Here is a 15330-nt window from a genome sequence, read left to right as displayed (position 1 = left end):
ACCGATGAGGCTGTAACATCTTATGCTTCACAGAGTCGTGGCTGAACGACGACAATATCAACATGCAGCTGGCTGGTTATACGATGTACTGGCAGGATAGAACAGCAGCGTCTGGTAAGACAAGAGACGGCGGTCTATGTATTTTTATAAACAAAAGCTGGTGCACGATATCTAAGGAAGTCTCGAGCTATTGCTCGCCTGAGGTAGAGTTTCTCATGATAAGCTGCAGACCGCATTACCTTCCTAAGAGTTTATCTATATTCTTTGTAGCTGTTTACATACCACCAAAGTCAGAGGCTGGCACTAAGATAGCATTGAATGAGCTGTGTTCCGCCATAAGCAAACAAGAAAACGGTCACCCAGAGGCGGCGCTCCTGGTAGCCGGGGACTTTAATGCAGGGAAAAGAACTCTGGACCAACTATACTCCACATATGGAGATGCATACAAAGCTGTCCCTCGCCCTCCTTATAAGAAAACCCACTATGCCCTCCGACGAACCATAAAACAGGCAACGCGTCAATACATGACTAAGATCGAGTCGTGCTACACCGGCTCTGATGCTCGTTGGATGTGGCAGGGCCTGCAAACCACTAGACTACAAAGGGAAGCACAGCCGAGAGCTGCCCAGTGACACACGCCTAACGGACGAGCTAAACTACCTCTATGCTCGCTTCGAGGCAAATAACACTGAAACATGCATGAGAGCACCAGCTGAACCGGAAGATAGTGTGATCACTCTCCGCAGCCGATGTGAGTAAGACCTTTAGACAGGTCAACATACACAAGGCCGCAGGGCCAGACGGATTACCAGGACGTGTACTGCGAGCATGCGCTGACCAACTAGCAAGTGTCTTCACTGACATTTTCAACCTCTCCCTGTCCGAGTCTGTAAGACCAACAGTCTCTATTGCACTCCACACTGCCATTTCCCACCTGGATGAAAGGAACACCTGTGTGAGAAGGTTATTCATTGACTACAGCTCAGCGTTCAACACCATAGTGCCCTCAAAGCTCATCAATAAGCTGAGGACCCTAGGACTAAACACCTCCCTCTGCAACTGGATCCTGGACTTCCTGACGGGCCGCCCCCAGGTGGTAAGGGTAGGTAACAACACATCCGCCACGCTGATCCTCAACACATGGGCCTCTCAGGGGTGCGTGCTCAGTCCCCTCCTGTACTCCCTGTTCAGTCATGACTGCATGGCCAGGCACGACTCCAACACCATTATTAAATTTGACGATGACACAACAGTGGTAGGCCTGATCAACGACAAGACAGCCTATAGGGTCAGAGAACTGGCCGTGTGGTGCCAGGACCACAACCTCTCCCTCAACGTGATCAAGACAAAGGAAATGATTGTGGACTACAGGAAACAGGACCGAGCATGCCTCCATTCTCATTGATGGGGCTGCAGTGGAGCAGGTTGAGAGCTTCCAGTTCCTTGGTATCCACATCACCAACAAACTAACATGGTCCAAGCACACCATGACAGTCGTGAAGCGGGCACGACAAAACCTTTTCCCCCTCAGGAGACTGAAAAGATTTGGCATGTGTCCTCAGATCCTCAAAAGGTTCTACAGCTGCACCATCGAGAGCATCCTGACTGGTTGCATCACTGCCTGGTATGGCAACTGCTCGGCCACCGACCGTAAGGCACTACAGAGGGTTATGTGAACGGCCCAGTACATCACTTTGGCCAAGCTTCCTGCCATCCAGGACCTCTATAGCAGGCGGTGTCAGAGGAAGGTCCTAAAAATTATCAGACTCCAGCCACCCTAGTCATAGACTGTTCTCTCTGCTACCACACGGCAAGCGGTACCGGAGCGCTACGTCTAGGTCCAAGAGGCTTCTAAACAGCTTCTACCCCCAAGCCATAGGACTCCTGAACATCTAGTCAAATGGCTACTCAGACTATTTGCATTGCCTCTCGCAGATTGACTCTGTACCAGCACACCCTGTATATATTATTTTCTACTGCTGCTTTTGAATTACTTGTTACTTTTATCTCTTCTTCTTGTCTGTATTTTTGAAACTGCACTGTTGATTAGGGGCTCGTAAGCATTTTACTGTAAGCTCCACACCTGTTATATTCGGCGCATGTGACAAATAACATTTTTGATTTGATGTTGGGCGATTATGTCTAATCCCAACGGTGTTCGATGGGGTTGAGGTCAGGGCTATGTGCTGGCCAGTCAAGTTCTTCCACACTGATCTCAACCAACCATTTCTGTATGTACCTCGCTTTGTGCACAGGGGCATTGTCATGCTGAAAGAGGAAAGGTTTCTTCCCCAAACTGTTGCCACAAAGTTGGAAGCACAGAATCGCCTAGAATGTCATTGTATGCTGACGCGTTAAGATTTCCCTTCAGTGGCACTAAGGGGCCTAGCCCGAACCATGAAAAACAGCCCCAGACTATTATTCCTCCTCCACCAAGCTTTAGTTGGCACTATACATTCGGGCAAGTAGCGTTCTCCTTGCATCTGCCAAACCTAGATTCGTCCATCCAACGTGTTTCCACTGCTCCAGAGTCCAATGGTGGCGAGCTTTACACCACTCCAGCTGAAGCTTGGCATTGTGTATGGTGATCTTAGGCTTGTGTGCAGCTGCTCAGCCATGGTAACCCATTTCATGAAGCTCCTGATGAACAGTTCTTGTGCTGATGATGTTGCTTCGAGAGGCAGTTTGGAACTCGGTAGTGAGTGTTGCATCCAAGGACAGACAATTTTTACACGCTACGTGCTTCAGCACTCGGCGGTCCCGTTCTGTGAGATTGTGTGGCCTACCCCTTTGTGGCTGAGCCATTGTTACTCCTCCACTAATTTGAAGAGGAGTCTACATAATTTGGTGTGTATATATAGTGTATGTGAAGCTGGGTTCAGTGCTCTCGTCTGCATTAAAACCAAATATCGAGCCAGGTTGGATGTGACGGTAGAGATGAGGTGCGCACTGTCGACCACACCCCCTGACTTTGAGAAGCTCCGACGCAACATGCATCAAGCACACCTATCTCAATTGCACTCCACACTATTTTCAGATATCAAAATGGTGTCGTGGGTCAAAAAGGATTGGAAACCTCTGGGTTAGGGTATAATCTTGGCATCCATATACCATAATCAAGGAAATAAGGCATAGTGCTAGAGTTTGGCTATTAAGCCCTTTTTCTACTCATGGATACCATTTGTCACGAGCCGTGGAAGCCGAAGACAGCGACCTCACGCAAAGCAGTCTACACTCCCAACGAGAGGCCCGGAGAGGATACAAACAACAGTTTCTCTGTCCTGGAGCCTGATCTTCCTGCACCTCCGTTGCTGGGGGGTGCCTGTGTCTGCCTACTACTACAAGTTCGAAGTCGTCAACCTTCCGTCCCTGCTCTGGAACGAGCGGGGCTTCTCCATCTGTCGGAGGCCTGCTACAGGCTCCGGCAGCAACAGGCTCAAGTTATCCTGCCTCTCGTCCGTTCATAAAGAGTTCTCCAAAGCGTGGGAGTGGGTGGATTTCCTCGTCCTTCTCGCCAGCCATGATTCTGAGCAGCTCCATGGTTAGAGATGTAACCATTCCTGGTGCAAAAAAAATGTCTTATCCCGGAGCTCGAGTAAATGACATTACTAAGCTGCTCTCGAATGTACTACGCCAGGACATGTACATTGATTCTATTGTAGTCCATGTGGGTTTTAATGATATTATGAAGGGCAGCTCTGAACAGTTCAAACTGGATTTAAAAGAGCTGATTGACTCTCTGCTAAACACGAACAAAGACCCATCATATCTGGCCCTCTGCCATCTCTGAATCGCAGCATTGAACACTTTAGCAGGTTTCTTTCTCTTCACAACCGTCGACGTGACTATTGCAACTCAATGGGTGTAACTTCTGTTGACAGTTTCGATACCTTTTGGAAACAAAACACGTTTTATAAGGAGGATGGGATCCACCCAAATCTTTTGGGATCCTGGATCCTTTCACAGCGCTYTAAGGCTGCGTTGAGACACTGACTTATCAATGACTCAAGCCCAGCTCAGCTAATCCCTCCCATTGTGACGCAGAGTTGTTATAATGCTTCAGCAATTGTACATTACACCAGGGGCGTCAGTAGACACAATATAAGTAATCTAACTTATGTCCCTTTACCTGCCCTGAATGCCTCCACTGCATACAATAGCTGTAGGATCAGTAAGCATGTGCCTATGAACCAGATTGATACGGTTCGCACTAAGCCGGTGTACCCTAGGAGGTAGGAGCTCACCCTGCACTAACATAATGAACATGAACACATCTACTGCTGCTATGCTTTCATTGCTTTACTGGGAAGCAAGTAAGCATCCCAGAAGAAAAGTGCTCAAAATAGCCCACGTTAATATATGAAGCTTAAGAAACAAGGTTCATGAAATCAATAATTTGCTAGTAACAGATGACATTCATATTCTGACTCTCTGAAACTCACTTAGACAATACCTTTGACTATACAGTGGTAGCAATACAAGGTTATAACATTTACAGAAAAGATAGAAATGCCAATGGTGGAGGTGTTTCTGTTTTTATATTCAGAACCGCATTCCTGTAAAGATACGAGAGGATCTCATGTCAAATACTTTTGAAGTAATATGGCTACAGGTTCATCTGCCTCACCTTAAGCCAATTCTGGTGGGAAGCTGCCATAGACCACCAAGTGCTAACAGTTAGTATCTGGATAAGATGTTGAAATGCTTGATAATGTATGTGACGGAGAGGTATATTTTTTTGTGGGTGATTTTTAAATATTGACTGGCTTTCATCAAGCTGCCCACTCAAGAGAACGCTTCAAACTGTAACCAGTGCCTGCAACCTGGTTCAGGTTATCAGTCAATTTACCAGGGTAGTTACAAACAGCACAGGAAATAAATCATTAACATGTACTGATCACATCTTTACTAATGCTGCAGAAATTAGCTTCCATGACTACATGGAATTCTATTCCACATCAAGTAACTCACGCAAGCAGTAAAATTAGATGCATATACACACACACGATAGCATACACTCTATACACACGTATACATGGATTTTGTACTGTATATACACTGCCGTTAAAGAGTTTGGGGTCACTTAGAAATGTTCATGTTTTTTATATAAAAGCAATTTTTTTGTCCATTTAAAATAACATCAAATTGATCAGAAGTACATTGTAGACATTGTTAATGTTGTAAATAATTATTGTAGCTGGAAAAGCTGATTTTGAATGGAATATCTACATAGGCGTACAGAGGCCTATTATCAGCAACCATCACTCCTGTGTTCCAATGGCACGTTGTGTTAGCTAGTTTATCATTTTAAAAGGCTAATTGATCATTAGAAAACCCTTTTGCAATMATGTTAGCACAGCTGAAAACTGTTGTTCTTATTAAAGAAGCAATAAAAGTGGCCTTCTTTAGACTAGTTGAGTATCTGGAGCATCAGCATTTGTGGGTTTGATTACAAAATGMCCAGAAACAAATTACTTTCTTCTGAAACTCATCAGTCTATTTTTGTTCTGAGAAATGAAGGCTATTCCATGCGAGAAATTGCCAAGAAACTGAAGATCTGGTACAACACTGTGTACTACTCCCTTCACAGAACAACGCAAACTGGCTCTAGCCAGAATAGAAAGAGTGGGAGGCCCCGGTGCACAACTGAGCAAGAGGACAAGTACATTAGAGTGTCTAGTTTGAGAAACAGACGCTTGGCAGCTTCATTAAATAGTACCCGCAAAACACCAGTCTCAACGTCAACAGTGAAGATGCGACTCCGGGATGCTGGCCTTCTAGGCAGAGTTGCAAAGAAAAAGCCATATCTCAGACTGGCCAATAAAAATAAAAGATTAAGCTGGGCAGTTGAACTCTGCCTAGAAGGCTAGCATCCCGGAGTTTCCTCTTCACTGTTGACATTGAGACTGCTGTACGCCTTATAAATACAAAATTTGTATGTCTCTGCATGCAGTTTTGAAGGTAGTTTCGTGAGCCATTGCTAATTAGGATTAGAGCAATAACAGGAAATCTACAGGTACAGCTAGCATTCTTCCAGTCGTTGTGTTAATGTTAGTTAGCAACTTAATTCAAACTGCACACAGAGACATAAAAATGGTATCTATGAGTTCATCTGACTCTGGGTAAGTAGAAAATGGCTTAATTTACTAAATCTCTCACTATCCCTTTAAGCATAGTTTTAAATATAAAACAATACCTATGTTTTTTTACAATAGAAATAAGGTCGAGGWTCTTCTGAAGACATATAAGAATGGTTACTCTAAGCTACTTCATGCTGAAGACTGCTCCACTCAGACGTGTTGAGCTCTTCCTCGACCTCCTCCAACAGCTGACCCCACAGACAGGACTGGGGCAGGGTCATGATGATAACCGAAATAACAGACCCTTATCATGGTGTTCAATGCTCTTTACACCTGCAATGTGAAATTATCACCAGCTGTGCCTTACTACCAGATTGAGCAATCCACAATTTTGCCTTTTGGTAGATTTTGTTTTACAATTCCTGCACTTCACCTTTTCAACTGACATCGTTTTGGAAATTAAATTACAGATATACATTTTTCTTTGTTATCCCTAACTAAATGAGGTATACATGAACTTAAACTTTGGAGTACCCGTATCTCAACGGGATTTGATTTTACAAACCTGAATTATAGTAACTATGCTGTGAAGAACCAGGGTAAGGAATGAGGCAAGTTGCGGCAGCTGAAATTAAGTTAATGTTACAACATTTCAAAATGAAAATGTGCAATAGCCTGCAGGCAATGTTGAATGCAAACGATCCATTCTAAGGATAATTTGTACTGGTTGCTGTATTTATGTTTGAATGTGTGTGTGCCTGCATGTTTGACCCTTGACATGAAATAAAGGTTAGTATATATTTCTAATCACCTTGTCTTGGTTCACGTTGGTAACGACAGTGTATGAACACTACTACACAACACCAACCTTGGTGCCAAGAAGTTAAACTTATTTCTGTCTATATAAAATGCCCTGGATCTTGGCATGAGCCTGTGAGTATGTATGCAGGACTAAAGAGGTCACATGGTGCTGTAATTCCTCATGTAGCTACAATACTGTAATGCACTGTCCCTGAATTGGGTCACCCCCACCCCACCTATCCCTTCTCTCTTCACAGCAGATGGAGCAACAAACCCAAATGATGTCCCTGTGCTACTCTGTTTCTGCTCCTCTGTGCTAATCCGTCTGGGACACACATTTTATGCACTATGACAGCCTAGAGTCATTTAACAGAAAGGTAAGAGAAATGGTCCAACTGAGCAGTGGAGGGTAAGGGCAAAGTGTAAAGAATACGCCCGTGGGGGTTAAGTGTCTAAGCTGTATGTTTTGGCTTTTGGACTGACTAAATATACATATTTGAAGCGTTACAGATTGCGCYATAGAAATGTAAAGGCCATTTCCYTTTGAGCTGACATCTGCAGCATTTACCTTGAATGCATTCTCCTCTAGCGCGGGAACATTGCCTTTACATTTAAATCACGCTGGAATACTGAACTTTCGCAATATGGATTGAACAGAGCCCTAGATTTGCATTTAGGCTAAGTACTCTTCAAACATGCATTTTTAGTGGTGTGTTTATTCTTAAACGGCAAGTTCCAAGAAACAACATACATCCCTGTACATACGTAGGGCTCTATAAATTAAATATACATTGACTAGAAAGGATGCCTATATAAATATTGCTAAAACTAACACATTGGCAATCTGGACAGATAGTGTCACTTTTCTTCCCATAATTCAATTCCAGTAATTAACTAATTGAATTATATTAATTAGCCTGACATTAACATTATTCTAAGTTTCAATGACTCAAAAGTAACACTGGTGATGAGATGACTGAAAGGTAACACTGGTGATGAGATGACTGAAAGGTAACACTGGTGAAAATGATCATATAATACAGTACCGGGGAATGAGTAGGGAGTTTCTGCCTCTAAGACATTCTCAACCAAAGCCTTCACAATCATTGTATGACACAACTGGCGGTGACTTCTGGTATGCTCTCTAGGCTGGGGCTCTTTTGAATCTTCTTCGCTTTGTAGTGTTCAGCTCCATTGTCTAAGATGTTCTGGAGGATGTCCTTGCTCTCGCTGGGAGGCAGGTTGAAGAAGAAGTACTGTGGAGCCATCTGAATGAACCTGGGTACAGGGAGGGAATCATTGGTGAACATGGAGTTGGACATTGGGTGAGTCAACCCAATATTCTCTGATATATTTGCATTTTCATTCATCTGGTTCTGATTTCACAGTAAGTATTGTCTTATTCATTTGCACTTGAATTTAACATAGCACGGGAACATTGGGTCAACTGCAATTATGGAGAGCAACCTGAAATTAATTTGAATTACAGTGAGAGGAAATTGAAATTAGTTAGATTATCATAGACCAAAGAACGAGAATCTCCCAATGATGTTCARTGCAATTGACCAAAATTCAGCAATCAAGGATTTCCTATGAATGACACCCAATCTCTTTGTTGGAAAGAGCACTTACTGTAACATCAGTCTAACAGTTGCCAGGAGCACCATTTGGTAAAAATTTGAGCGATTAAAAAAAAATTAAAAAAATAAAAAAACATTTCAGAGTGTAACTGTAACACGGCATGTGAAGGCTGCCGAGCCTTCTCTGTCATTAACAGTCCCCCTTAAACCAGCACCCTCTCTGTAGCTGTGCTCTTCCTAATCCCCTTTTAACCAGCTGATACTGGAGGGTAGGATTAAGAAAACCCCCGCCCGTTACAATCTGACTCTAATGTGCCATGGTGAAGAGCCTGGTGCAAAAAGGAAAGCAATGTGTGGGAACTCTTGTCTCTCCCTGAAGTAAATGTTTGTAGTTATCTATTGGAGGTTACAAGCTAGACACAGTTCTAACCTATTCATATATTTTAATTTGATTTAATTATCTTTGATATACTATATTTAGATATTTTTTATGTTTGGATGATTTTGTTGCTGTGTATCTTTTGCAAATGGTTACTTCACATCAACAAAGCCCTTTTTGAACAAAGAACATCCTCCACCTCTAATCCACTTACTCCTCTGGTGATATGTGGGACACGGTGCGGATGCAGTTGTCCTCTGAGAAGGAGTACTGATGGAAGAGGACCCACTCCGGCAGGCCCAGTTTGGGTGTCTTGGTGCCGTAGGCAGAGAAAGGGTGGATCTGGGCCACGTGCTTGTGTGTCAACATGAAGTAATTCCCTGATGAATCCACATCCCTTGCCACCTGAAAGTCATAACAGTATGTCTTTTATAATAACTTCAAGTTTCACTTCAAAAGGAACTCGCACATCTGAGATATCTTTTTGCAGGTGCATGGGAACAATGTGATAACTTCAAAGAAAAGAGAAACCCGCACACTGCTCTTGCTAGTGATACGAGTAAGTAAAAGGTAGATTGTATCTTTCAAATTTCTTAGTAGTAACAGTTATCAATAGATAGTTAATGGTAGAAGCAAAGCCATATTACTGTACCTGCATGAAGAAGCCAGCTAGCAGCGCTCTCTTAATGTTGAGAGTGTTTCCCTTGGAGCCAAAGGAAGGCATGGAGACAGGCAGCTCTATCCTCCTCAGGATGTCAGTCAGCTCAGAGCGGATAGCATCAGCCGTCTGCAGGGCAGACAGACTCAGGAAGTAGTCCTGACACCACTTCTCCACACTGACAACTGGAAAACGCCAAACCAGAGAGAGTAAATGAGGGTTTTAGGGTCAATGGCCAATGTTATCCTTTTTTTAAAAGCTGGTTGTATGCACTGTGGCTACAGGCATGCCTATGTGAACTCACAAGGCTCATGCTGGTTCTGTTTGAAAGCCTTGTAGATGTTGATGAGGGTGAAGTGGTCTCCCTCTGGYTGCTGGAACTTCAGGTGACACTGAGAGGCCTCTAGCCTCAACTCCCTTGATGGGACCAGGAAGCAGCTTGGTGCTAAGAGGGGCAGCGTGAGAGAAGGGGTTAGCACACTAATATTGTACATTATGAAGTATATATGAGGATTGACGTGACTTCAATTTGTATGAGGTCTGCAAGTGTGCAAGCATGACCACAGCACGGTGGTGGTGTGTGTTAACACAAACCTTTAATGTGGTATACAGACCACAGAGCATAAGTTGAAGTCCCACACACCTGTCAGCATGGCGGCTATGGTGACCACCTCGTTGACACAGTCAAACTCGCAGGAGGCCAGTAGTGTCTTGGCCATCTGGGGCTCCAGGGGGAACTCAGACATGATGATGCCGATCTCCGACAGGTTCCCATCGTCATCCAGGGCTGCTAGATAGTCCAGTTCCTCCAAGGCCTGCATCAGACCCTCAGGATCTGGTGGAAATAACACCGCCATGGAAATGAATCGAACTGTGCGTGACAGAATTGTGAAGTATCTGACTTGTCACCTGTAAACTATGTGATTACAACCTTGTAAAACAGATTATTTTCAATTCAAGGTACAACCAGCAAGCAGGCTAAACTGATTGTAATTTAAGTCCTCAATATCCTAATATCAGCTGTGCATCACTATGCAAAATAAATGTTCTGAGAGGCTTTGCTTTACACTGAGGGTTTTGGATGTAACAATGTTTTCAACAAGAGAAAAGCTACAGTATACAGGGCAATAAACATCTCAAATGTACTGTCCCGTTATGATCATTATGGTGGTAGTCTAATCCTGAGAAACATCACAACATCAGCAACATAATAATAATGACAACATCACACCCATCAACACACACTTTCAATCAATGTCATRCAATCATGGGGCTTATAGTGAAATGCCCACATTGCCCAGCTGCACATGATCATTACGCTGTAGTGCTTGGCAGGGCTTACACACACACACACACACACACACACACACACACACACACACACACACACACACAGAGAGGGAGCATGACTAAACTCTTATCGTTAATGAGTGTTAGACCTCTATGGCTGCTGCTGCATCACTAGGCCAGCTCTCCAAACATTGGCCGTAGAACAGGGCTTGTCAGCTCAGCTAACGCATGCCTCACCGACCTCCAATAGAACACAATACCACACAACAGGCCTGTTTGTACTGGACACACGGGCCAAACGAAATAACTGAGCTCAACCCAAAATGTGTCTCCTCTACAGGATGCATGGAGCTCAAAAACATAAATACAAAACAACATTATTACCTTATGCATTAAGAATGTAATTTAGCTGATGTATCACTCCACTCAGTATGTATACATTTAGCTGCCCTGTCACATATGTACTGTAGATACAATAAAAAAAAGTAATGTTGAAGAAAGAGCCTGTACTTGTTCAGCCCGTCTTGCCGTACCTGGCCTGTCGATAAAGTCACAGCGGCCCAGACCGCCYATGTCCATCCTCTTCAGGAAGAGCACTGTGGATGTGATGTCAGACTCAAGGATGTGGGGGCGTGTCTCACTGGGCAGGGGTGTGTCCTCTGGGTACAGACAAAAACTCTTCCCTGCGGGAAATGATGCGCTCAGGTTAGCAAGAACACATGACCCTCCAAGCTGTGTGACTTCAATACCTGGACTTTGTTACTGATTTCAATCTTTGTCATACCTGTTGGTCCTACAAGCTGTTTGCGGCTTTCTGCTTGGATCCGACTGATAGGTTGAATGGCGACTGAGTTCGCCCTGATCCTAGGGTTATAAACCTAGAACACGAGGAAAGACAGACATTCATAAAAAAAACACCACTAATTACCATTTATTACAATCTTGTTACCAAAAAGGGGTACAAAGTTTTGCTTAAAATAACTATTCAGCAATAAGTTACTGACATTTCTTTTCTGGACACCGGCATCAATGACAAAGTTCAGCATGTGCACAGCCCAAAAGAGGTCTTCATTTGGACTGGAGGTGAGGAATACTCTTCTGCACCGGCCTTCCTCTTCACCCGGCATGGGCAGAGTTCCACCCAGCCCAGGGTGCACCGAGATAGGGAGAAGTTCCCCTAGATGTGGGGGTATATTGGCCTCCTCGCGAAGGAGGATATCACGGGCAAGATCTATCTCCTAATAAAACACAAGAGAAGGTTGAGTAATGCTGTTGTCGAAGCAACAGTTGCCATGGTATGGCTTCTTCCACGTTCCCAGACTGTAGACTAGGATATGACATTTTAAGAAGATCTTACTTGAGTTGTGGCCAAAAACACGACTATATCCCCTTCCTCTTGGGAGTGGTGTATCTCCAGAACCAGACGCAGGGCAGAGCAGAAGTAGTCCTTGTGGCTGGTACCWGTATACACCACCTCCGCTGAACATACCCCCTCCAGCTGGATCAGTGGGACATTCCTGTAGTGGCCCAGTAGTTTGGGTCCTGGGTGTGTAGCTGTGAGGAGCACCACGCGGAGCTCGGGCCTCTGCAGGGTGATGTCTTTGAGAAGGCCCAGTAGAACATCTGTACTGACCGTCCTCTCGTGGGCTTGGTCGATGACGATGACACCGTAGTGCTCCAGCATGGGGTCTGACATCATCTCTCTGAGCAGCATGTCATCAGTGCAGTACCTGGGGTGGGGAAGAAGAAAATGGTCACAAACATACATAAACAGATATGGCCGCAAACAGGCGTAGGGTAACATTTTGTGGGAGTAGCATATGTGTTGATAAAGTTCTACTAAAGTGATTTATCAAGTACATACACTTGATGATCTATTTACAAAAACATAAAATCAATCAATTCTAGTGCTCTAATAGCAAATTAAAGCCAAAGGTGTAAGACAACATGACGTATTAGGAGATGAATAGCCGTCCTCCTGGAAGGGTCCTTAATGAAGCTGCTGTGCTTGGCTACTTTCTGTAATTTAGGGCTCTATTCAATCTGTATCGCTGAAGTGTTACAGATTGCTCGATAGAAATGTAAAGGTAAACCATTACTCTTAGAAAAAGGTTTCTTTGGCTGTCCCTATAGAATAACTCTTTTTGGATCCAGGTAGGACCCTTTTTGGTTCCAGGTAGAACCCTTTTGGATTCCATGTAGAACCCTTGTGGAAAGGGTTCTACATGGAACCCAAAAGGATTCTCTACCTGTAACCAAAATCATTCTATCTGGAACCAAAAAGGGTTCTTTAAAGGGTTCTCCTATGGGGACGGTCGAAGAACACTTTAAGGTTCTAGATAGCACCTTTTTCTCTAAGTGTGTAGTTATTAGTCTAGTCAGTGGATTCATTAGGTCTCCCTGGCTGCCTGTTTTCTTAGCTTGTCTTGGGTCTTTGTTCCCCGGCTGACTTATGACAGTGAGAGACGCGGGAGCGTGGCATATGGTCAGAGTGAGAGCTGGGCAGCTGCAGGGGAGCCCCATGAAAAGAGGCTCCTCAACTCTTTTGTTCAGTTCTTTAAAAAAAGAAAAGGCAGCCACCAAGAAGGTGGGGGGTGATGCGGGGGGGGTGATGTAAGTGTGTGAGTGTGTATGAGAAAAAGAGTGTGTGTGTGTTTGTGAATTGGTATGTGTGTAATAGTGTTTACAGACCTGAGAACAGTGTCACCAGAGCAGCATGTCTCTAGGGGGATGCTGTAGCCCACTTCATGGCCGATGTTGACGTCCATCTCATCAGCTACACGCAGGGCCAGATCCACTGTATGTTGCCTGTGGACCTGGGTGCACACCACCATGCCATTCTGGTACTGGACAGACAGGCAGAACTCTGCACACCACTGGGGAATCTGAGCATGCCACAGGAGGGAAAGATAAGAACATGAAACATACTGCCACAACAGATTATCCTTTCTAATCACGTCCTTCAGTCATAATTAGAGTGTTAAACCCCAAACGCCTCATTTCACTTACCAGTTTGAACATATCTTTTCTCCTGAAGTGTGCACTGGTTCAGTACTCCCCACTAATGTAAAAATATTGAATTAGTATGGGCGTGGGCTAGAGGGAGATTCCACCATAGGCCTATTTCTTATACCAGTCCTTTTCTTTCAAATTCATTATGGTAATCGAACAAGTGCACCCTTTGGGAGAAAGGAAAGATTTTTGGGATGCAGTCAATAGTAACTGCATTACACACATATTTTTGTGAGATAAAACCTAGTTATTATCAGAGGGGAGAGTAATCAACTCACCTGAGAGCTTCTGCCAGTTCTTGCAGTGCCAGAGACAATAATAAACTGCCTGTTGGCCAGCTTGTCCATGAAATCACACTTGGCTTTCCAAACTGGCAGATCCATCCTTTCCTTCAGTAATGTGTAATATCGAGAGGAGTAGGGTAGTCCGTCAAATCGATTAAGCTCCAAAACATCACCATATTCTACAACTTCTTGACCTGCTCCTTCTGTTTCGAAGGCTACTCTATCCTCCCAATACTTCTCTCCGGTTATGCCCTGCGCCATGGTTGAAGTGGATTACGCGCTCCTTTCTGGACCCAATCGAGAGATAGGCTACGCGCTAATAGAAAGAGCCTCGACCATGCAAATAATTGAAAGAAAGTTTACGTGATTTTATATAATTCGAAGCCGGTTGTTGAAACTAAATAAAATTGCTTCGAATGAATGCCCCTGCCCTGCTCCAAACCGGGAGAGCCTGAATAATGAAACACGCTCCAGCGACCGTGAAGGCTGACTAGTCATGTGGCCACTAATCCCTGAGTCCAACAGATGAGACTAAGATCAATGATGGAACAGGCCAGCCAGGGCATAATAGAATAGAGAACAATAGTTTGAATAGAACATGGCCAGCGTGGAGGATTGTGCGGCTGTGCACAGCTGCATGGTTAATACTTTATTGTGCAATTTCACATTTGCAACAATGGTGCAAACATAGAGAATGAGACGAATATTGCAACAGTAGCAATAAATCACAGCGTTGTCCAAACTTCGAAGGATTTCCCGCACATCAGGTTTTCCGCCACAATGCAGTTCCCATAGCAACCATCAACTGTCATCAAAAAGGCATTCATTACACAGTGTGAAAAACGTTTCACTAGTTAGCTAACATAGCTAGCTACTTTTTCATTGCGGCCCTAGAGTCGATGTCTGCGCCCCCGCGGAAATCAAATTAGCATAATATAAACATCACCATACAAATCCTTCAATTTTAACTAGGGATATGTTTTTTTTGCATTGGATGAGTCTCAATCTACTGCATCAGCATATGCAGGTGAAAGGTTAAAACTAGAGATGTTTTTGTCAGACCATGAGACATCCCAAAAATCGGTCTTCTAACAAAATCATCTGTATCATCCGAATTGTTTGGCCTACAAAACTGTTATGACCCATTTATGTAAAGATGATACTCTCCCGAACACGATTTGCTCTATGACCCACACAACGCCCCAACAAGCGTCATGAGACAGCCGATCTGCCAACTTATGTCTGT

General features: G+C 44.1%; 1 protein-coding gene across 2 annotated transcripts; it reads right to left on the bottom strand.

Annotated features, from left to right (window-relative positions):
* Positions 1-7579: 7579 nt before the first annotated feature.
* On the bottom strand, positions 7580-14606 carry dhx32b (DEAH (Asp-Glu-Ala-His) box polypeptide 32b). 2 transcript variants are annotated; one of them, XM_024008077.2, is made up of 12 exons: positions 14079-14156; positions 13798-13849; positions 13480-13673; positions 12146-12518; positions 11793-12026; positions 11573-11666; positions 11322-11471; positions 10142-10333; positions 9803-9943; positions 9493-9683; positions 9055-9245; positions 7580-8159 (listed from the first exon to the last, which is right to left on the bottom strand). In XM_024008077.2, the coding sequence occupies exons 2-12, from the start codon at positions 13807-13809 to the stop codon at positions 7985-7987; spliced, it is 1947 nt and encodes a 648-aa protein (XP_023863845.1). In that variant the 5' UTR covers positions 13810-13849; positions 14079-14156; the 3' UTR covers positions 7580-7984. The 2 variants fall into 2 exon arrangements, with proteins under 2 accessions (XP_023863845.1, XP_023863844.1); XM_024008076.2 differs by lacking the exon at positions 13798-13849 and having other exon boundaries at positions 14079-14606.
* Positions 14607-15330: the final 724 nt, after the last annotated feature.

Source organism: Salvelinus sp. IW2-2015, linkage group LG18 (genome assembly GCF_002910315.2).
Source record: "Salvelinus sp. IW2-2015 linkage group LG18, ASM291031v2, whole genome shotgun sequence".
In the NCBI taxonomy this organism is placed as follows: Eukaryota; Metazoa; Chordata; class Actinopteri; order Salmoniformes; family Salmonidae; genus Salvelinus; species Salvelinus sp. IW2-2015.
This window is presented reverse-complemented; position numbering and strand designations above follow the sequence as displayed.